We start from the raw sequence: 24,132 nt of genomic DNA, 5'->3' as shown, positions 1-24,132 counted from the left end.
TCGTCGAAGAAGACGTCTCAGAGGACGAGAACCCACTCGAAGATATCTTAGAGGACGAGGCTCCACTCGTCGCCGAGGAAGACTCGCCTGATCTCCAGATCATATCGGGAGCAGAGGACTCGGACGATTCGATTCCATCTCGACAACCTGTGAGTACCTCTGCACAACCGACATTGCCCAAACCAAAGGCGACGGTCAGCACTCCGCCCATGGGGCCCAGTCGAGACCGAAATTTACCCTCCGACGCCCCGCCTTCGGGCTCGGCTCTGAGGAAAAATACTACGCCTTCTGGTGCCTCGGCAACGAAAAAACCACATGTGCCAATTCCACCTCCTCCGTTGGCACCGAAACATCCTTCGACACCGAAGGACTCTTCGGCACCGAAGCTAACACGCCTTTCGGCGCCTAAAGACTCTTCGGCACCCAAACCTAAATAGGCATCGGTGCCGAACCCAAGAACTGTAACGGACCCGAAAGCTTCGACTCCGAAACCATCCGGTTCCAAAAATAAAGAAGGGAAGCTAGATTCCGGTGCTGCAGGCCCAACAAAACCTGTCTCCACGCCAAAATCTTCAATAGCGGTACCAAAGACTACAAGGCGCAATACAGGCAAGCCTAAACCACCTTCGGCACCAAAGAAATTGCCACAGGACTCAATCACTCCTCCTAAGGCAAAAAACACTAAACAACCACTATCGGCACCGAAGAAATCGACGCTGAAGAAGATTATAGAAGAGGAAATTTTAGGTGTAGTGTGTCAACCTGTGGTTTCCAGCGAAGACGGTAGTCCAAGGTTACTCCTAGATAGGTCATAACCGCAACTTGTTCCAAGCCCACTCCGTTCATGCTCACTGAGCTCTTAATGGGACGGCTTTTAGTTAGGACCATGAATTTAGTTTTGCTTACATTGATTTTTAGGTCGTTGGCGGTACAAAACTCCTCAAAGCGGGTCAGTGCAGTTTGTAGGCCGCTACGAGTCTTTGAGAGAAGTAAAGTGTCATCAGCAAAGATGAGCATAGGGAACTTGGTCCCGCCCAAAGATGGTGCATACGTGGGGATGTTTGCAAAAAACTTGACCACCTGATCAATGAACAGTAAAAAAAGCGTGGGTGCCAGAACACAACCCTGACGGATGCCACGTGTTACGGGGAAGCAATCCGTCACCTGCCCATGGCCACCCCACCTCACCCTAGCAAAATTGCCCTCATGTAATCTAACAATCAGGTCCAGTAATTCTAATGGCAGTCCCAGATCTCTAAGAACGGTCCATAGTTTGACCCTTGCCACAAGGTCGAAGGCCGATTTCAGATCTATAAAAGCGGCATAGATCGTTCCGCCGCCCAACAGCACCACCTTCCAGTAAATCAGACAAAATCTGAAGACCTGGTCGATGGTGCTGGTACCTGATCTGAAGCCAGCCTGTAGGGGGGACAAGATGCCCTCCAACTCCATCCACCCTTGGACTCTGGCAAGGACCATCCTTGCAATGACCTTTTGAAGTGAGTCAATTAAACTTATTGGGCGGGAGTTTCCCGGGACTGAGCGGTCCCCTTTTTTAAAAATTGGGAGAATCTCCGCCCCCTTCCAGGACACAGGGATCCTGGCCCCCTTAGCAATGGCATTCGCTATCGTGGTTATATAGGGAACCCAGAGTTGGAAATTGACCTTAAATAAATCGGCCGGGATGCAATCCATCCCTGGCGCCTTCGCCCTTTGGACCAGGCGGAGCGCAGACTCAGTTTCCAGTGGCGTGAAGTTTAACTCTTGATTAGGAATGAGGGTGATTGCCTGCCTCATTAAATCTGTGTCGATTTCTAAGTCAGGGTCCATAAACTGACCAGAATAGAAATCAACCCATGCTTCTGCAGACACATGGTTAACTGGGGTTTGAGAGTCGGGGTTTCTGCCCCACTTAACAATTTCCCAAAACTTGATCTGGTTGGCAGAAGTGCAGGCATCCAGTAGGTCAGACCAATATAGATCGTCCCACTCCCTTTTCGCTTTCCACTGGGTTCTTTTGTACATTAAACGTGCCTCCTTTATATCGCTGGAAATCCTAGATTTCACTGCTTTAACTAAGCGACTATGTTCCTCCCTGCAGTTTTTATTGTACCATTTCTCCCGAGAACCATGTACCTTTACGGTGCCTTGCGTTGGTGGAAGCGTCAAGAGGACCTTAAGATGAGCAAAACACCGTTCGTGAAGGTCACAGATCTGATCACCAACAACCCTGGTATGGGCAAGGGACGAAATGTCGCTCAAAGTCGACGAGACTGCCTTCATTATGCTATCAAGAAGGGTCGGGTTCTCCACAACCCTGGACCATCTAAGCCTTATTCTATCGTTTGTTAAGATAGCATCCCCTGTTACATGAACAGCAGAAGTGGGCCTGCCGAATCCACCTGGGAGTCTCAAACTTAGTGACAATGGGTTGTGGTCGCTTTCAGGGCGAGACACTACTTCCATGTCAATCAAAAGTGACCAATATTCCATCTTTAGCAGGATGTAGTCTATTCGACTTTTTCTCACCCCATTGTCAAAAGTGGGTTTGCCAACTTTGTCAGAAGCTGTACGACCGTTGGTTGCCCTTAGCCCCCAATCTAGACACAGCCCCATCCAGTGTAAGGCTGCCTCAGAGCCTCTTTTGATATTATCCAGAGACAGCATCGGAATGTTCCAGACAGTATCCTCCGCAAACCCCAGGTCCTCCCCCGCAGCATAAAGCGGCTCGAAGGTACAGTTAAGGTCCCCTGCTAGGATAAGTAACTTGTCTCTCCCTACCCCTTCAAGGTAGGAGTCTAACAAATCTAGGATACTAGGACAGCGCCCACCCGGTTGGCCACGTGCATAGATGTTAATGACTACAATGTCCTGACAGTTTTCTTTGCTTAGTCTAATTGCCAAGAGGTCCGGGTTGTCCACAAAGATTTCCATTGGTCGGTAGCCGATGGACTGTTTAACCCAGATCACTAATCCTCCCGATGCCCAGCCCTTATTGCCCCTTATTGCTGGTTTAAAAAAGTTTAGGAATCCGACCCTATGGATAGGATCAGGGGCCCAACTTTCCTGAAACAGCAAAATATCAAAAGTATCAATAAAATCCAACCAGTCCTCTGAATCCATACGACCCTTCATCCCTGCCACATTCGATGATGCTAATTTAAGTGTCGCAACCTGACTGGGTGTTATAATACTATGCATACCACTGTGATCCACTCCCAGGGATGCGGCTATACTCAGTTGTGGACCCGCCACCATGATATCCTCCTGGTGAGGGTATACAGATGCCGCCACCATCTCCCTCTCAGTACTGGTGTCCCCCTGAATAGACACCTCAGTACAAACTCCGTCAGCCCCACCTACTTGGTTGCCCAGAACCCTCCCGTTGCCATCTGCCTGGTAAAGTCAATCGATACATTCCAGGCCAGAGAGAGGTTCGTAGCGATTGAACAATAATGGGTGCTGCGGGATGTAAGGTGATCTATCAGCATGATATCTTCTAACAGGTATTCTTGGGAGGGTATGACTGGAGGGGAACTCACAGGATCGTCTGGGATAAAAATACCCGAGGCCTAGGGTCTGCACATCCCCCAGCCTCCCAAACCTTGCTTCCCTACGCAGAAAATCTACCACCCAGGGATCCTTAAAGGATATAATAATGCAGTCCCCTTCTAGATCCTTGGTACAGTGGCCCACCCATTCAACTCTTCTCACAAACAGTATTTCAGTCGAGGAGGAGGGGGGAAGAGGGCGGTTTTTATTTAGCCAAAATACAACTTTGTTTCGGAGGTCCCCGTGTGATTCATTGGAACCCTCCCTAAGAGGGACAACACCTGTTAAAACTATCGTATATGGAGTTGCTTCTAGGGGTAGGTCCGTGCATGGGGGTACCCGTTTATTGGCTTTCGCAAGGGGGGTAGGGGGATTGGTGGATCTGCTCCCCTTTGCACCATTGGTTAATTTGGGCTGAGACGATGTGCTGGGAGCATCCATTACACTATCCTGAGGCCGAGTAGCCACAGGAGGTGTAGGGGTATTCGGCTGGCGTTGGTGGTTACATTTGGAGGGAGCCTTCTTTGGTACCTGCAGCAAGGAAGCTGGTGCAGGCATACAATCATTATTCCCAGAACTCCCCCCTGCCACTGAGCCCTTGTTTTTTTTAAGATCAGGATTAGTAGGTACTGAACCAGCAATTACTGACGATGAAATGTTACCTATGGTTACGTTTTTCTGGCCTTTGGAATTACTCGAGGAAGAACTAGGATTCCCCAGAACAATTTGGGAGTTTGCTATCTTTTTTAAGAAACCAGTATTGGTGTTTACAATAGACTCGAGTGCATCCAATTTCGCGGTCATCAAACGTGTTCTTTCGAGTACAGGAAGTAAAAGAGTTTTAAACAAAGCTTCCATTTTGGCCAGCAAACTGTCATCACTACTGTAACAGGTGGGGCATGGGTCCGAGGACCCGAAGAGGATGTGCGGAGGACTCTGGGGATCATTTGATACTAGGACAGGATAAGGGGTGGAGTTGACCTCGGGGGTTAGGACAGTGGGATGTGCTGGGGCATTAGGTTTTTGAATCTTAGTGGCACCCCCCCTCTGATGGCCCTTACATCTTTTCCTTTTGCGTGGTACATTTCTCAGAGAGTCCTCATCGATGGATGAGTCCAACTGAGATTGACTGGCCAGGAGCACACTGCCCTCACCCCCACTGCCTTGTGTGTCATCGGGGTTAGAATCGCTCTCTATCATAGTCGGGGTTAGGCCTTCCCCCTCCACCTCACGATGCACTTCCACTGCTATTTCGACAAGATGGTGGCTCGAACTCGAGGCCCGTGCATCAGGGCTAGGTATTGTGGCCAACCTTCCCAATGAAGAGCCTTTCCAGCTAACCAGATCTATTGAGAGCCTTTTTTCGGCCATGGCTATCTCTTTTTCTAGGATACCTGTGGCCCTGGTAATAAAAGCGTCTAAAGGGCCAGAGACTACCCCCTTTGTGGTCTGCATCTGTACAATGCGTTCTTTACCAGAACGTAAAGGCATAGTTATAACAATAGACGTACAATATTAGCACAACGATTATTACAAAGGAGCAGGGGGGGGTGGCCCAACCCAACCTCGATCAACCACGGCCGGCCACAGACGGTCCCGCCCTTGTCCCGGGCTTCTCCCGGGACGCTCCCGCGCAGCGGGGAGAGCAGGTTGGTAAAATGGGAACTACCGTTGGGGAGGGGCAGGCAGGGAGAGCGGCCCAGATGGTTGCAATTAGGGCTGGCGGGGACTCCTGGGAGAGGTAGTCCCGGTCCCGCAGCCCTGCCCACGCACTCGCACCCCCACAGCAGTCTCCGCCTGGATGAACAAACAACTAGAGGGCTCCAAAGGTCCACAGCAATACTCCCTTCGAAGCGGGACCCGCGAAGCGGGTTCCGCGAGGCGCTGCACGGAAGAACGGCAGTCTGGGCAGCGATTCAGCACACACACCTACAAGTCAGCAAGGCGTCCCAATGTGGATCAGAGAGCCGAGGATTTTAGCTTCGTTGGTGGGGGGAGGGGCAGGCAGGGAGAGCGGCCCAGATGGTTGCAATTAGGGCTGGCGGGGACTCCTGGGAGAGGTAGTCCTGGTCCCGCAGCTCGCAGCCCTGCCCACGCACTCGCACCCCCACAGCAGTCTCCGCCTGGATGAACAAACAACTAGAGGGCTCCAAAGGTCCACAGCAATACTCCCTTCGAAGCGGGACCCGCGAAGCGGGTTCCGCGAGGCGCTGCACGGAAGAACGGCAGTCTGGGCAGCGATTCAGCGCGCACACACCTACAGGTCAGCAAGGCGTCCCAATGTGGATCAGAGAGCCGAAGATTTTAGCTTCGTTGGTGGGGGGAGGGGCAGGCAGGGAGAGCGGGTCAGATGGTTGCAATTAGGGCTGGCGGGGACTCCTCGGAGAGGTAGTCCCGGTCCCGCAGCTCGCAGCCCTGCCCACGCACTCGCACCCCCACAGCAGTCTCCGCCTGGATGAACAAACAACTAGAAGGCTCCAAAGGTCCACAACAATACTCCCTTCGAAGCGGGACCCGCGAGGCGCTGCACGGAAGAACGGCAGTCTGGGCAGCGATTCAGCACACACACCTACAGGTCAGCAAGGCGTCCCACAAAGGTCTACTCAAATACTACCTATGATCAAAGGGGTCATTAAGCATGCTCCAGAGATTTTTAAAGATCCAGTAAGGTGTAGGGTACTAAATCCCAGAATAGAGAAAAAGTATAGACCAGCACCAGCTGATCCAGTCTACATTAAAGGACATCTGACATTAGACTCTTTGGTAGTGTCAAATGCATGTAAAAGAGCCAATTCCCAGACTTCTGGTGACACACCCCCGCCTGACAAAGAATCAAAAATTATTGATGCGTCAGGGAAACGGATTGCTGCACATGCAACAAACATATGGCGCATAGCAAACACACAAGCCTTACTCTCACGCTACAACAGGGCTCACTACGACCAACTAGAAAAATTAAAGAACACCTTCCAGATCAATACAAAGATCAGGCAGCGGAGCTCTTACAAGAAGGCAAATTAATATCTAATTCCTCAATTAAATGCGCACTAGATGTAGCCGACACAGCATCCAGAGCAGTTAACACTAGTGTTATCCTCAGACGTCATCCATGGTTACGCATTTCAGGTTTCAAACCAGAAGTACAAACTACCATCCTGAACCAGCCCTTCAATCAGAACCAGTTGTTCGGGCCAGAAGTAGATAACACATTAGAGAAGATGAAGAAGGACACAGACACTGCTAAGTCTATGGGTGCATTACAATCCACCCAGACTAGAAGTTCTTTTCGTCGCTCCTCTTATAGAGGAGGCTCCAAGCAGACCGGCGCAGAGAACACATCATCTTTTAAAACACATACACAAACCCCCTCTAATAAAGGCTACTTTAGAGCAGGGTACAGAGGCAACAACAATAAGGGAAGAGGTAGAGGTAATAACAACAACCGCTCCTCTTCCACTCCCAAACAGTGACTTCCCTCTGCCTCCCCTACAGCATTTCACTCCTGTGGGGGGCAGACTATCACAGTTCCTACCTGTCTGGAATTCCATCACAACATACAGGTGGGTAAGACAAATTATCCAACATGGTTACTGCCTAGAACTCACAGCAACCCCCCCAAACATACCACCCAGGCATCGTCCAATGTCCACAGAACACAACTCTGCTTCAACAGGGAGTTCTAGCACTTCTACAAAAAGATGCTATTCAAGTGGTCCCCTTACAGGAACAAGGAACAGGAGTCTACTCCCTGTATTTCCTAATACCCAAGAAGGACGGGACATTAAGACCAATTCTCGACCTCAGGCCCCTAAACCACTACATACAATCGAATCATTTTCACATGATCACTTTACAGCAAGTACTCCCATTACTAGAACAGGGAGACTTTCTTACAACACTAGACCTAAAGGACGCCTATTTTCATGTTCCTATACATCCTGCGCACAGGAAGTATCTGAGATTTATCATACAAGGACAACACTGTCAGTTCATAGTCCTTCCATTCGGGGTCACAACAGCATCACGAGTGTTTACAAAGTGCTTAGCAGTAGTAGCAGCACATCTCAGAAGTCAACAGATACATGTCTTCCCTTACCTCGACGACTGGCTCATAAAAGCAAGATCGTTCAACCAGTGTGTACAACACACAAAACAAACAATACAAACATTACACGACTTAGGGTTTAAGATAAACTACACCAAGTCGCACCTAGAGCCTTCACACATTCATCAATATCTAGGAGCTACCATAGACACATCAGCAGCTCTAGCGTATCCCAGTCAAGCCAGGATTCAAAGCATTCAGAGCTTAGTCTCCCCTTTTCAATGCCAGCACTCTCTTCAAGCCAGAGTGTTCATGGAACTAATAGGCATGATGGCGTCTTGCATCTTCATAGTTCCTCACGCAAGACTGCAAATGCGCCCACTACAAGAATGTCTAGCACAACAGTGGAATCAGGCTCAAGGTCCGCTCACAGACCTGGTGTTGGTGGACAGCCGTACATATCGCTCTCTGCAATGGTGGAACACCAAAAACTTGACAAAGGGACGGCCGTTCCTAGACCCTGTTCCACAAATAGTGCTCACAACCGATGCATCGCTCACAGGATGGGGAGCCCATCTCCTGCATTATACCACTCAAGGCCAATGGAACAGCCAACAAAAACTGTTCCACATCAATCACTTAGAGTTGCTAGCGATTTTCCTAGCACTCAAGACTTTTCAAGTACAAAACAAAGCTGTTCTAATCCGGACGGACAATATGACAGCTATGTATTATATACAAAAACAGGGGGGGGACACTCTCTGCAACTGTCCCAGCGTGCACAGAACATTTGGAGATGGGCCATCCCTCAAAAAATACACCTGACTGTAGAACACCTTCCAGGAATTCACAATCAAATAGCAGATCTGTTGAGTCGTCAGTCACAACCGATTCACGAATGGGAGTTGCACCCACAGGTTTTCCAACCATTTTTCCAAAGGTGGGGGCAGCCACAAATAGATCTGTTTGCCACCCACAAAAACGCAAAATGCCCAACCTTAGCCGCCAGGTTTCCACACCCACGGTCGGAGGGGAATGCAATATGGATGAACTGGTCAGCAGATTTGCATACGCTTTTCCGCCTCTCCCACTCATTCCACTAGTAGTACGCAAGCTCAGACAACAGTCTCTCAAACTAATACTAGTGGCCCCCTCATGGGCACGGCAGCCATGGTTCACCACGCTGCTAGATCTCTCACTGGTTCCACATCAGAAATTACGGCTCACGCCATCCCTGTTAACACAGAACCATGGAGAAATAAGGCACCCAGAACCAAACCAACTGAATTTGGCGATCTGGCTCCTGAGGTCCTAGAGTTTGGCTACTTAAACTTACCACCAGACTGTATGAATATAATTAAACAAGCTAGAAGACCCACCACTAGAGCATGCTATGCTGCTAAGTGGAAAAGATTTGCAATATACTGTAACAACAATCACATTGATCCATTGGATGTTTCCATCCAAAATATTATTTGCTACCTTCTACACCTACAAAGGTCCAACTTGGCTTATTCTTCCATACGACTGCATCTAGCAACAATTGCAGCCTATTTACAAAATAGACAGCATCTATCTCTCTTTAGAGTACCTGCAATAAAAGCATTTATGGAAGGATTAAAACGAATAATCCCACCTAGGTTACCACCTGCACCAGTATGGAACCTAAACGTGGTCCTTACACGACTTATGGGTCCCCCTTTTGAGCCTTTACACAAGTGTGAACTGCAATTCCTAACATGGAAAACTGCCTTCCTTGTTGCCATCACCTCTCTCAGAAGAGTGAGTGAAATACAAGCATTCACAATAGAAGAACCTTTTTTTCAGTCTACACCCTAACAAAGTGGTTCTTAGACCCAATCCTAAATTCCTGCCAAAAGTGATTACTCCTTTTCACCTTAACCAATCAGTAGAGTTACAGTGTTTTTTCAAAAACCAGACTCTGTTGCGGAAAGGGCTTTACACACCTTAGATGTTAGAAGAGCTCTTTTATACTACACAGACAGGACTAAATCCTTCAGAAAGACAACACAACTATTTGTATCTTTCTCTTCCCCACACAAAGGCAATCCCATCTTTAAAGGAGGAATTGCCAGATGGATTGTAAAGTGTATTCAAATATGCTATCAAAAAGCTAAACGTACACTAACAGTTCCTCCTAGAGCGCACTCCACTCGCAAACTAGGAGCCTCTATGGCTTTCTTAGGAAACATACCACTAGAGGACATATGCAAGGCAGCAACATGGTCTACCATACACACCTTCACTAAACACTATTGTGTTGATGTGCAAGCCAAGCAGCAAGCTGCAGTAGGCCAAGCTGTCCTTAAAACACTATTTCAGTATGATGCAACGGATACAAGCGACCACCGCTAGGGGAGACACTGCTGCAAAATCGTTGCTAAGTGTAGAATCTGCAACTCATATGCCTCGAACGGAATATGCTACTTACCAGTATGCATCTGTTCTTGGCATGTAGAGCTGCAGAGCTGTCACGCCTTCCCGCCTACCCGGAACTTGTATCCGTTCCAGTACTCATCTTACTTAGATGCACACGCATGGACATCCTTTCTCTTTACTTCTACTAACTCCATCATTTCCCATCATGGCGAAAAACAATCTGAGGATTGAGTCGATGACCAGGCACAGTATTGTCCAAGGGAGGAGTCACCTATCTCGTGACTACAAAGACTTCTTCCAAGAAGACAACAACCTGCAATCATCCGAGCCCAACACCAGGTGGCGATCTATTTCTAAGTGTACAACTCTGCAGCTCTACATGCCAAGAACAGATGCATACTGGTAAGTAGCATATTCCTTTTATTATGTTTTGGAGCAGGAAAGAAGAAATTGTTTGGAATGCAGGGGTTAAGGTTTGCATATGGATTAATTTGTTTCTGTGGTATTTTTTATAATGGATTTTGTGATATACCTTCTTAGAAAGCTTGTGGTATAACGGCATTGATTGGTATGAAGTGTACACCTTTCCCTGATAAAATGCTTTCAATAGGCACTAATTGCGATTAACCTATTGGACTTCTGTTGTCTTTAATATGTGCTTTGGTCTGCTTTCTTGTCCATAGTACAAGAAGCCAGACATTCCCAAACTTTCCAAGAAAAAGATGCGTCGAATGAACCGTTTCACAGTGGCTGAGCTGAAGCAGGTGAGTAGTGGTAGCAGGGACTGGGAAGAGGTCTACTGGGAAGTTTTCTAGGTTTAGTAGTAGTAGTACAGTAGTGTTTTCAAAACCTATTCCAATGGTCATGTATCTTGTTGCCATTGCACAAAACAAATGGCCTAAACCTTTTTTCCAGTGATCTCCTATATGCCTTAAATATAGGCGAGCAACACAGTTCACTTATCTGGACAGGACTGTGGATGTAGATTGGTATCAAGTTATGCAAGTCTTGGGGTTCTAAATCAAACCTCTGTAATGCAGTTTCTGTAACCCTGGTTTACTTCTCATGATCCCAATTCAACATGCTTTAGGCAGAGTTACTCCTTAAGCCACACTGATAATACCAATTCTGGTCGTGATATGTGGGTTTATTCTACAGTTGCAATATTGCTGGGAGAGTCATAAAAAGAGCTAACCTTCAGGTGTTACACAGAAGAGCTATCTCTCATTTTACACCAACATGCAGGCCGATGTCTTGACAGCTGAGCTGTGTCCTTTTATACATCGAACCTCACAGATTTTTAACTGATGCAATCTTACATAGTGGTGATGTCCTGCAAGTTTTTTGGGGGGTTTTGGGGCTTGGCATTAGAGAAATGAAATGTACACATTATTGTAAGCAACAGAAGGTATCTTTAGTTTCATTCTTGAACTAGTGCATCTGTTGTTTTCCATTCAGCTGTTTCTGAATGGGCTTTGCTTCTGTTTATTTCTTCCCAGTTGGTGGCCCGGCCAGATGTGGTGGAGATGCATGATGTGACGGCGCAAGACCCCAAGCTGCTAGTTCATCTGAAAGCAGCTCGGAATTCAGTCCCTGTGCCCCGACACTGGTGCTTCAAGCGCAAGTATCTTCAGGGCAAGAGGGGTATTGAGAAGCCACCCTTTGAGCTGCCCGAGTTCATTCGACGTACTGGAATCCAGGAAATGAGGGAAGCGCTGCAGGAAAAGGTACACTCAAAATAGACAACAGTTTAATGAAAGATAAAAGAGAGAGTATTGGAAAAGTACTGCCTGAGAAATGAATTATAGGACATTTGATGCCTGTTTCAAGAGAATGTTACCCGGAGGAGATTAGGGAAGGGGTGCAAGCCACACTGCTTTCTGCAGGGTATCTAGCCATGGCATATTACCACCAATAAAATGTACAGGACACTCACACCAAAGTGAAATGTACAAAAACGTTCCTTCCTGACATCTGAGGCCCTCCCTCAAAGCAATGGAAAAGCACAGCACCCGTTGACCAAAACCTTCCAGTACAAGCCCCATCCCAAGCTGAAAGAGCCATAGATGAGGTGTGTATTAAAGAACAGGTCTACCAAGAGGAATGAGAATCCCTGTGGAATCGTCGCAAACTAAATGTTCACAAACCTTAGTAATGTGATAGAGAAAATTCTTGGATTTCAATCCAAAATGGACGAAGTGGAGCAAGGGGTGACATGGAACTCTCACAAGTGGAGGGTGTAGTCAGGCAATTGGAGTAAATATTACAATTAAAAAAGACAGTGTGATAACTTTAAAATTGTGGAGACGTGCATCGATCCCCATTGATGAGGAAGTGCAACTCATTGAGAACTTGCGAAAATCAGAACTTGAGGAAACTAAGATTATAGCTTTGCCAGATATGGAATGGGAATGTTAGCTTTAGGAGTCAGTTAAGAACTTACTCCATCAGGAAGAACTAGATGGAGTACCTGAGACTGAAAAAAGTAACAAGATTGCCCAGTGGGTGCACAGTGAATGGAGGTGCAAACATGGTTACAATTGTGGCTGTAATTCAGGAGCAAGGTAGATTTTTAATGTCAAGTGCAAGGAATCTATATGTTTGGTGTGTAACATCACCCAGAAGCTTCAAGTACCTTTAGATTTTCTCTGTAGAACATAGGTCTGCAAATACTGTTCTGCATACCATTTTTCATTTCTAAAAGTAAAAAGCAGATTTAACATTAAAGTTCCTTGGTTCTGTCTACGGTGTTACTCTGTATTCAGAGTTTCTAAGCTATTCCACCCTCTGGAGTATGCATTAACTATATCCTTGCTACCCTGAGAGATTAAATTCTGGAAGGGAATGCGTTTGTCACTTCATTTTGTTAGCAGTAATGTGGTGCTGCAAAACCAGGGATAAGCAATAGCCAAACCAGAGATTGACTGGTAGTCTGTACCTGCACTACAACTCTAAGAAACATTTCTAAGCACCTTTCATGGGGAGCACCTTTTTTGCTTCTATCGTCTCTTCAAATTGTGGATTATACCTGGCGTGAATTCCACAAGTTCTGAGAGCGAACTTAATTCTCCAGTATTGGCGTCTTTCATAGATTCACATGCTTGATTCACATGCTTGAATCATTCCTCGTCGTCGAAGTGGGAGTCCCATGGTACATAAAATAGCAATATATATACAAAATATAGCAATATCAAAACCAAACAATTGCCATAGGAAGTATTGTAACATAGCAATCAATAGGAAAAAACTCGTCACTTTATTAGCTCGCCCAAGTCATTAGATATAGTCCAAACTCAGGCCAATCAGGCGTCAGCACCCTCTAGAACCTTCTCCTCAAAGGGTCAGTCCCTCAGATTTTGTACCACATGTCGTCTGAAGGGAGTCTCCCTGAGCTCTGCTCAGTACTTCAACTTTTCTCTTCAAGAATTCTGCTTACAACTTCTCTACAATGTCTACTACATAGAGATCTCTCTTCAGACACTGTGAGTCTTGTGGAAAATTGCAACTTCACTCTGAGAACCCACACAAAAAGTGTATCCAATGCCTACATCCTGACCATTAGGTGAGAGATTGTGAAATATGTAGGAGTTTTCCTCAAAAGAAGATTAAGGGACAGAAAGGATGACTTACTTCTGTGGCTACAGAAGCTCAAGATGAAGGATGGCCCATTATCTGATGTGGAGATTGATTCCTCTCTCAAGACTGTTGCCTCTAAGAAAAAGGCTAGTGAGGCGGATATGACCTCTCCTAAGGCTAAGGTGCTAAAGAAACGCCACTCTTCTAAGTGTGAAAACCAGCCTTCCTCATCTAAAGGGACTCCAGCTCTCCCTACGGTTCACTCGCCACCTTCTACGCCTCCAAGATCTAAGTCTCAGGCGTCAAAATCTCTGTCTGAGAGACCTTTACCACAGCAAACTGGCACCTCGTCGACGAGCTCGTCGACTAAGTCCTCCGTTGTCACAACTACGACTGCTACTTTCTCTTCGCCTAAACCTGCTATGGTGATGTCTACGTCTTCTCTGTCGACGCTGGTCTCAGTTTCTCTCTCTCTTCGTCGATGATGAAAAAGAAGAAACTTTCGTCGATGGGCGCTTCTTCGTCAACGGGATCCTCCAAAGATCTATTGGTACCGTCGACGCCTGCTTAGTCGACGGTTGCTTCGTCGGCGACAGTGAAACCTCTGCAAATGGAGGAACAAGTATGTCTTCCGTCGACTGCTGCAGCTTCTTCAGCTGAATCTCTGGTATCACCTCCAGGTTTGATGCCTGTAGTGCCTTTGAAGCCTTCAGCAGCTCTCTTGCAGCCTTCAGAACCAAGGAAGGTTTCTTTACTTCAACGCAGACCTTCTTTAATGGACCTTTTATTGCAATACAAGCTTCTCCTAATCTTCCAGTGCAACTGTCGGATTATGGGGCGAATGAGGAGGATTCAGAAGAGGATGATAGGTTTTGGGCTGCTCATAGTCCTTCAGAGCACCTCATTAAGTGTCAGGACATAGATGATGAACAAGAGTATGACTTTTACTCATAGCCAAATATTCATTCACAGTCTGAAAATCTTTCTGCACAGATGCCTTTGTCACTCATTTCCAACTTGCAACATATGCTGGATGATTACTACCGTCGTTTTCCTCCTTCGGAGCCATCTTCTTCCATCCCTCGGACGCCTATTCCTCTGCCTTCATCAATCATTGGGCCACCCCCTCCTGCTTCTCCGTTGGCATCGACTTCTCAAAATATAGAGGACACACATACAACTGATGAGGACAGAGAAGAAGGTGAGTTTGATGATAGATCCCTACTTACTGAGTGGGACAATGATCAAATCCAGACTCCGTCGCGTACCACTCCTACTCCTGTTGACTCTCCACCTGTGGATATAGGTGGATTTCATGTCCTCCTGGACAGAGCTTCCAAGAGATTATATCTCCCTATGGTCTCAAGGGACAAGGATTGTTTTTTATACGATTTTAAAAGTCAGCCACAGAAATAGGTTCAGGCTATTCCTATAATTGATATCATCTGGCAGGAGGGTTTGAAAGTCATGAAGACCCCTGCCTCCATTCCTGCAGCTCTGCCGTGCTTTGATACAAAGTACAAGGCACCAGACAATTCCCCAGCCTGTTTAATTGGTCAACCAAAGCCGGATTCAGTCATTTCTCAGGCGGCTCAATGTTGTGCCAGGAATCCTTTCCTCTCCTTTGATGGCTCCTCCTGATCGAGAGGGCAGACGCCTTGATGCCATTGGGAATTTTGTTACCACCATGACGGCAACTACTGCTTGGGCGGCTAATTCCCTTGCCATTCTAGGCCGCTATGATAGGCAAATGTGGTCGGACATTTCTCCCTTTATTGACATGTTGCCTGAAGACTCTTAAAACCAAAGCTTTAAAGATTCTCCAATAGGGAGAGAGGATCTCTGCCGAGATCATTGATTGTGCAGTGGACGTCTCTTCCATGGGTTTTCGCCAACTGGCAGGAGCAGCAGTCCTCCGAAGGCAGGGCTGGTCAAGAGCTACTTCCTTTCGCCAAGAAGTGCAAACAAAGATTATCAGTATGCCTTTCGACGGCGAATCACTTTTTGGGCAGCACATAGACGACACCCTCCAAGCAAATAAAAAAGATACTGACGCTGCACGTGATCTCGCACTTTACAATTTAAGAAACAGCCTTTTCGTGGCACGAGGGGTCGTGGTTCCTCCTTTTCCTTTCGAGGAGGTTACAATCAGAACAGACAGTACCAATCTTATCCGGGACAACAACGTTAGTCTTCCTCATAGCAACAGCAGACGTATCATCAACCAACAGCTGCCTCTTATAAACAGTACAGAGGAAAATCTTCCTACAGAGGCAGAGATTCCTCAAAAAGCAGTGAGAGCCGCCACCTGCCGACCACTCTTCTCAGCAACTCAGGACGAATCTCCCATTTCTTCTCAAATTGGTCTGCCATCACTACAGATCGATGGGTTTTGGACATAGTGTCCAGAGAACACACCCTAGAATTTGTAAAATTTCCCAAAATTCTCCTCCCAGAGGTCCTCCTCCTGCTCACCTGAAAGAACTCTAATGCCAAATCAAAGTCAAGCTACAAAAAGGAGCGATCAAAGTGGTTCCAAACTTACAAAGGGATGCAGGTTTCCATTCAAGATTCTTCCTCATCAAGAAAAAATTGGGGGATTGGCGCCCCATCCTGGACCTTCTTTCCCTCAACAAATTCCTCACAAAGCAATCATTTCGGATGTTGTCTCTCCAAGAAGTACTTCAATTTCTATCTCAAGGAGATTACATGACAACACTGGACCTTCAAAAGCTATTTTCATGTCCCGTCCTACCCAGACACAGAGAATTCCTGCGCTTCAGAGTGGCTGGCAGAGACTTCCAATTCAAAGTCCTTTTTTTTGGCGTCAGCTCTGCGCCCCGAGTGTTCACCAAGGTTTTGGCACCGGTGGCGGTACACCTTTGTCAAGTGGGCGTCCAACTATTTGCCTTTCTCGACGACTGCCTTATAAAGTTGCAGTCGTTTCCAGTTGCAATGAGACACACTTTGATATGCCGGTCTCTGTTTCAGTCACTGGGCCTGTCCATAAATCTGGAAAAGTCACATTTCACCCCCTCTCATGTTCAGACTTTCTTGGAAGCCATGATAAATACTCAGACGGCAAAGATGTATTTATCAAATGAAAGGCAACAGCGAATTTCCAAACTGGCATCTCTTCTACTTGCAAGAAAGTCCGTTTCTGTTCAACAGTTCAAGTCGCTTCTGGGAATGCCATCTTTCTGCACCCCTCTAGTTCCCAACTGTCATCTCAAAATGAGGCCCTTACAGGAGGAAATCGACAAACAATGGCAACAGGTCTCAGGAGGGTCTTTCGACAATGTAATCGTCATCACATCTCGGATGCGCAAAGCATTGCAATGGTGGACTCACAGGACAAACATCTCAGTAGGCCGCTCCTTCGTAGCGAAGGATCCAAGTTTCATACTTACAACAGACGCTTCCCTCGAGGCATGGGGGAGGGGGCGCGCATCTTCAGGGTCTCACAGTCCAGGGAAAGGGATGCTCAGCAACAAACTTGGCGCGCAAACCTTTTGGAACTACTGGCGATATTCCTGGTGCTAAAATCTTTTTGCACTCTTCTTCAAAGAGCTTCAGTGTTCATCAGGACGGACAACACGATAAGCATGCATTATATGAGCAAACAAGGAGGCACAAGGTCCACTTGGCTGTCCCTACAAGCCCAGCAGATTTGGAACTGGGCGATTCAGCAGCAAATAACAGCTGTTCATGTTCTGGGAGTGTCCAACATTTTAGCGGACTCCCTGAGCAGGTCAATCTTGTCCAGCCACGAGTGGGAACTTCATCAACCAATGCTGTACAACATCTTTCAGCTGCGTGGACGGCCCAATCTGGATTTATTTGCAACCAGTCGGAACTGCAAATGCCCATTTTACGCAAGCTGGCTTCCCCAACCAGGGTCGTACGGGAATGCCTTTTTGATGAACTGGTCAAAAATGTATGCTTACGCTTTTCCGAAGATTCCTCTAGTCCCAAGGGTGCTTCGGAAAATGCGGAGGGAGCCATGTCTCATTCTTCTCATAGCCCCCAGATGGCCTCACCAGATTTGTTTTTCAGAGCTGCTCCTACTGTCAGAGGGCGATCCGATTGTGCTTTGTCCAATTCCGGAGCTTCTGGCGATAGACCAAGGACAAGTCTGCCATCCGGATCCACAATCTCTTTAATTGGCAGCTTGGCGCCTGAACACTATGAGTTTGCCAACTTAGTGATTCCTTCAGGCTGCAGGGAGGTCCTTGCTAACGCCAGGGCACCTTCCACTATCAAGACCTACAAACTTAAGTGGAAACGGTTTTGCCTTTGGTGTGAAGCCTCAAATGTTCACCCGATTCATTTTACGCTAGATCAACTTTGCCTTTTTTCTTGCAATTGGCAAAATCTGGGCTGTCTCACGTTAGTTACCCTTAAGGTTTTTCTGGCTGCAGTTTCCAGATTCCGACAGGATTGTTCCAACTCTCTTTATTCTTCCAGAATAATACAACAATTCTTCAAGGGTTTATTTTGAATGTTCCCACCTATTCGACGTCCACCTCCGCCTTGGCATTTAACCACTTGGATGCTAAGGTGTTTTATGGCTTTGAATGTAATTTCCATTGAAGTCAATGGAAACTCCATGACGAGCTGGGCTCGTCATGAGCGTCGAAGGGGTTAAACGTTGTGTTGGCTCAACTCATGAAGTCCTCATTCGAGCCCATTCATAGGGCTGATCTCAAATGTGTCTCTTGGGAAATTTCATTGCTTCTGGCTCTTCTGCTCGACGAGTCAGCGACATACTGGCTTTTCTGTAGTAGGGGATCTCTGTGTATAGTCATAATCTAGTGAATAGTCACGCTCATGAGCAATCAAAAATAATCTCTTAAGCTGTCTAAAAATGCAGTCCTGCAAAGACACTTAAGAGAGAATTTAAAGACATGTAATACAGCCTATATCCACAGGCTACAATGTCCAGTACTTCAGCTAGACATTCCACATTCTACCAAAAACCACAACCAGCACAGCTTGCCAAATTTTCTTCACAGAGAAAAAATACCCCTTATACCAGAAAAGCCTCAGGAATGATAGAGAGGAAGGGGAGGACAGACAAGCCCCATAGGCTGCTATTATGTGGCTCGCAAAGTTCAATGGGGTGTCCCTCGGGGATCTTCTCTCTCCCCCCTCCTTTTTAGGTCTCGCCTGTCGATGCGCATGCGCATCGAGCAAGCGAGACTATAGGGGCTCATCCAGACTTTATCTAACTTGCAAGGAATCGTGGCGATTCCTTGCAGTGCCCGTGACTTTTAAGCTCAATGCGCATGTGCATTGAGCTTAAAAGCGCGTGCACATGCCCCCAGCCGCCTGCCTTGCCTACTCTCTCTCACAGCCTCCCCCAGCTCCGCCCCCTCACTACTTGATTGCACGGCCGCTAGGCCGTGCCTCCCCTACTCTCCTCCCCCCTCCTCCTCTCCTCCCCTGCCTGCCTGCCGCTAGGCCGTGCCTCCCCTACTCTCCTCCCCCCTCCTCCTCCTACTGCCGTGTCGCACCTCTCCCCTCTCCGCCCCCTCCCCTGCCAGCCGTGTTACGGTGAAAGGCTTGTATTCTCTCCCTGCTCGTCATTTCTAGCATGTTTCCGTCCCCACCGCCATATGTTCACCTCCTCTCCCCCCTCTCCATCCGCCCTTCTCATCTCTTTCTGGCCTCACCTCGCACCTTATTTTCTTCAGGACAGTCTGGATGCTTCACAGCTCCTCTGGCCTCCCTGCCCCCTCCCCCCATTTGCTCCCGAGCCGCATTTCTCCGCCCCCCCCTAATCACAGCAATGCCAAGAGCTTGTTGTTTACAGGAATCCTCTCTACAAACCAGCACATTTATTGCAGCCAAAGCAAGTATCTTTACTTTCCAGGAGGTTCGTAATGTTCATGTTTGTAATCGTACTCCTTGCTCTACTGAAAATACTTGACGGCAGAGAGCAAAACAAACTGGACTCCAGGAATTTTACAATTCCTAAAGCGGACTTCATTTACTTATTTATTTAATGCGCTTTTATATAGCGCAAACATTACCCGAAGGTGTCCTTCCCCTCCCTTGTTCCTCCCCTCCTTCCCGCGTGCACCATGCAGTCCTTCCGCGGCTCACTTCTTTCCCCACATTTCTACCTGGGCTGCTTCTAATCCTGTGACCACCCTCTCCACTTTGCTGTCTCTTACTCCACGTGGCCTGTCTCTTTTCACTTGTTCTCTGACTGCCTTTGTCCCAGTGCCTCCTGATGCACACCACCACACACGTCACTCTCTTGACCTCTCTGCGCAGTCTCTCGTGCTCCTTCACTCCTTCCGCTATGCCACTTCCCCTCACCATTCCATTGCACCTACTCCTCTACCCCCCCCCCCGCCCCCAATCTCTGGCTACGCCTCACTTCTTCCACATCATTATTTCCCCAGCCCTCCCTTTGCTCCCTCTCACCATCTGTAAGCATCTTCAGGTGCATTCTTTGCATGCCCTGTCCTCACTCTCCTCGTGTACCCTCTAGAGCAGCACTCTCTTTTATAATGTTCTCTCATCCATTTTCTTCACATCACTTCTCTTTGCCTCCCATTTCTTACAATATTCCACCCTAGAGTCCTCACCCGTCACTCTTTCTTTCCTACCCTTCTTACGCATCCACATTTCATTCTTGTCTCTCTTCCCTCTGCTTCTCCTTTCTCTTCTCCCCTCCACTATTCCCTCAGAATCTTTTTCCCTCCTCCTTCCTATGCTCGCTCCCTCACCCTTCTCCCGCCCTCCATGCCCTTCACTTCTCCAGCCTCCTTCCCATCCTCTCATCCTTATCTCATTGTTTTCGTCCCCTCCGCCATCGTCTCTTCTGTATCTCGTTATCTTCTCCACTCTTGCCTCATTTTCTTTATTTTCTCTCCCTATGCTTATCCGTCCTCATCTCCTTCTGTTCTCCCCACCCCTCTTTCTCATCTTACGATGTTCTTTCCTCGCCTTGCAGCGTCCTACTTCCCCTCTTCCTGCGTAAACCCCTTCTCTTCCCCACATCTGTTTTATTCTCTCCCTGCTCGTCATTTCTAGCATGTTTCCGTTCCCACCGCCATATGTTCACCTCCTCTCTCCCCTCTCCATCCGCCCTTCTCATCTCTTTCTGGCCTCACCTCGACCTCGCACCTTATTTTCTTCAGGACAGTCTGGATGCTTCACAGCTCCTCTGGCCTCCCTGCCCCCTCCCCCCTGATCTCTTTCTTGCTCCTCTCCTCTCCAGCCTCCTTTTCCTCTATAGTCTCTTTCCACTCCCATCTCTTTTGAGTCTGTCTCTTCCACCTACATCCTCGCCCTTATCTCATCCACCCTCCTTTCACCACCTTCCATCCTTTTCTCCTGGTCCTTCTATCCAACTCTTTATCCTCTCACCCCCATCTCTTTCCTGCCCACTCCCCATGCTTCTCCATTTCTTCTATTTTTTGTGCCTTCTTCTCCTCTGATTGTACTCGTTTTTCGTGCCTTCTGCTCCTCTGAAGGCACTCATTTTCTTGCCTTCTGCTCCCCTGATTGCACTCGTTTTTTTCTTGCCTTCGGCTCCCCCACTCCATCCATCCATCCATCCATCCCCCCCACTCCATCCATCCATCCCCCCCATTTCATCCACCCCCCCACTCCATCCATCCCACTCCACCCATCCATCCCACTCCATCCATCCACCCCCCACTCCATCCATCATCCATCCATCCCCCCACTCCATCCATCCATCCCCCCACTCTATCCATCCATCCCCCCACTCTATCCATCCATCCATCCATCCATCCCCCCACTCCATCCATCCATCCCCCCACTCCACTCTATCCATCCATCCCCCCACTCTATCCATCCATCCATCCATCCCCCCACTCCATCCATCCATCCCCCCACTCCATCTATCCATCCCACTCCATCCATCCATCCCCCACTCCATCCATCCATCCACCCCCCCACTCCATCCATCCATCCACCCCCCCACTCCATCCATCCATCCATCCCCCCACTCCAACCATCCATCATCCATCCCACTCCATCCATCCATCCATCCATCCATCCATCCCACTGCATCCATCCATCCCACTCCACCCATCCATCCATCCCACTCTATCCATCCATCTATCCACCCCACTCCATCCATCCATCCATCCCCCCAATCCATCCATCCATCCATCCCCCCACTCCATCCATCCATCCCCCCACTCCATCCATCCATCTCACTCCATCCATCCATCCCCCCACTCCATCCATCCATCCATCCATCCCACCCCATCCATCCATCCACCCCACTCCATCCATCCATCCATCCCACTCCATCCATCCATCCCCCCCACTCCATCCATCCATCTCACTCCATCCATCCATCCATCCCCCCACTCCATCCATCCATCCATCCATCCCCCCACTCTATCCATCCATACCCCCACTCCATCCATCCATCCCCCCACTCCATCCATCCATCCCCCGACTCCATCCATCCCTCCCCGCCCCACACTCCATCCCTCCCCCGCCCCACACTCCATCCCTCCCCCGCCCCACACCCCATCCCTCCTCCGCCCCACACTCCATCCCTCCCCCGCCCCACACTCCATCCCTCCCCCGCCCCACACTCCATCCCTCCCCTGCCCCACACTCCTTCCCTCCCCCGCCCCACACTGCATCCCTCGCCCACACTCCATCCCTCACCCACTATGCGCTACCACAGCATCACTGAACGCCACAGCATCACTCGTCGCCGCCACAACATCATTCAGAGCCACCACAGCATCAATCTGTGCAACCATTCAACAACAACTGATTCAAATATGTTCTCTCAATGTTTCAAACTTTATTACAAATGTCACAAAAAAATGTTAATATTTCACTTCTGTTCTTGTATTTTCATCACAATAAAATACACTAAACATAATCTTCCAAAAAGTTATTTGCAAAAGTTTAAGCTATTGCAATTAGAAATGACAATAACTTTTATTTAAGTATTAAATATTGGAAAAAATACAACCCATTGTTATTTTTAATATTAATACATCTAAGTCATGTAAATACAACACATATTGCATTACAAATGCTATAGGTGTCACGTTTGCAAAAGTTAACACTATTGGCATTGTAAATGACAAAGTTATTAATTTCGTTATTTTCAAAACAAAAACATAAATAAAAAATTTGTCATTTACAATACTAATACCCCTAACTTTACTAATGCGAGCCCTATTGCATTGCAAACGTATTATTTATAACATTTTTAAAAGATTGTGATTTGTCAGATCAATACATGTAAGACAGGGGAAAACTAAACATGTACCTTTACTAATGCCATAGATGTAACATTTGCTAAATGTATAGCTATTGGCATTTCAAATAACAAAATTAATACTTTTATAATTTGTAAAACATAAACAAAAATTAAAAAATATTTACATTTACCACACCAAAATCTTAAACTTTTCTATTGCGAGACCTATTGCATTTTCAATGCTTGTCTTGTTAACTTATATATCTTTCCGCTCATTTTTGCACTGCAGAGGATGGAGGTCACGGTGTTCAATTACGCTGATTACCTCCAGCTCATTTTTAACCTCTCTGATTCCCCTGATTCTATTTATAATTTCCAGTCGGTGATGGTCTTTGTCAGGGATTGGATGAGCTTCAACCATCTCAAGCTCAACCCTGACAAGACCGAGCTCCTCCTCACTGGCGGTAAACTCAACCCCTGGTCTCCCATTTTCTGGCCCCCTTCTCTTGGTCCCTCCCCTTCTCTCTCTGTTAAAACCTTGGGGATCACTCTTAACCACCAACTCACTTTACACTCTCAGATCAGCACGGTGGTTTCTTCTTGTTTTTTCACCTTGCGCACCATTCGGAAGATCTCACGTTTTTTCTCTTTCTCAGCCCTTAAACTGATCTTGAAATCTATGGTTCTCTCCCGTTTAGATTATGGGAATGTCCTGTACAATGGCGCCCCTGCATACGCAATCCAACGGCTCCAACTGGTGCAGAACCAAGCTGCCCGCTTGGTATATGGCTTACCCAAATGACACCACACTACTCCCCTCCTAAGATCCCTTCATTGGCTCCCTATTAGAGAAAGGGCCCTTTTTAAGATGGGATGTATGACGTTTCAGGCCCTTGCGGGAGCAGCTCCGTCTTTTATCAGGTCCAAAATCGTACCCTATATCCCCAGCAGACAATTGCGTTCTTCTTCTCTGTCCCTTTTGGTGGTGCCCAGGTTCAAGAAGAGCAGAATGGGAGGCACTAAGTTCTCCGTCCTTGCTCCGCAATTTTGGAACTCTCTACCTCTCCAAATGAGATCAACATCATCTTACCTGGAGTTCCGCAGCACCCTAAAAACTTATTTGTTCTCACAGGCTCTTAAAATCTAAATCATTCTTCCCTTTCACTCGGGAATCATTCTCCTCAACGGCGCCATGAAACCGCCTGGTGTACGAGCGCTCAATAAATACTTTTAAATTCAAATTCAAATACCGTGCCTTTAAGAAAACTTTCTAGAACTTTCTCAGTATCCCAGAATGCCCTGCAGGTCCCATTTACTTTCAGTTCTTTTTTCCGGCTGC

The 24,132-nt window shown here is 47.5% G+C and overlaps 1 protein-coding gene across 1 annotated transcript in view; it reads left to right on the top strand.

The window, feature by feature from the left end:
- The window catches only part of SF3B2 (splicing factor 3b subunit 2), a 374,355-nt gene that overhangs the window by 178,622 nt on the left and 171,601 nt on the right, over window positions 1-24,132 (top strand). Inside the window, exons 11-12 of the mRNA XM_078660758.1 lie at window positions 10,681-10,761; window positions 11,497-11,724. Coding sequence (XP_078516884.1) covers window positions 10,681-10,761; window positions 11,497-11,724 — 309 coding nt within the window. The remainder of the gene's footprint in view (window positions 1-10,680; window positions 10,762-11,496; window positions 11,725-24,132) is intronic.

This window comes from Lissotriton helveticus, chromosome 9, assembly GCF_964261635.1.
Source record: "Lissotriton helveticus chromosome 9, aLisHel1.1, whole genome shotgun sequence".
Lineage (NCBI taxonomy): Eukaryota > Metazoa > Chordata > Amphibia > Caudata > Salamandridae > Lissotriton > Lissotriton helveticus.
Note: the sequence above shows the minus strand (reverse complement) of the source record. Positions and strands in the feature narration are given on the sequence as shown.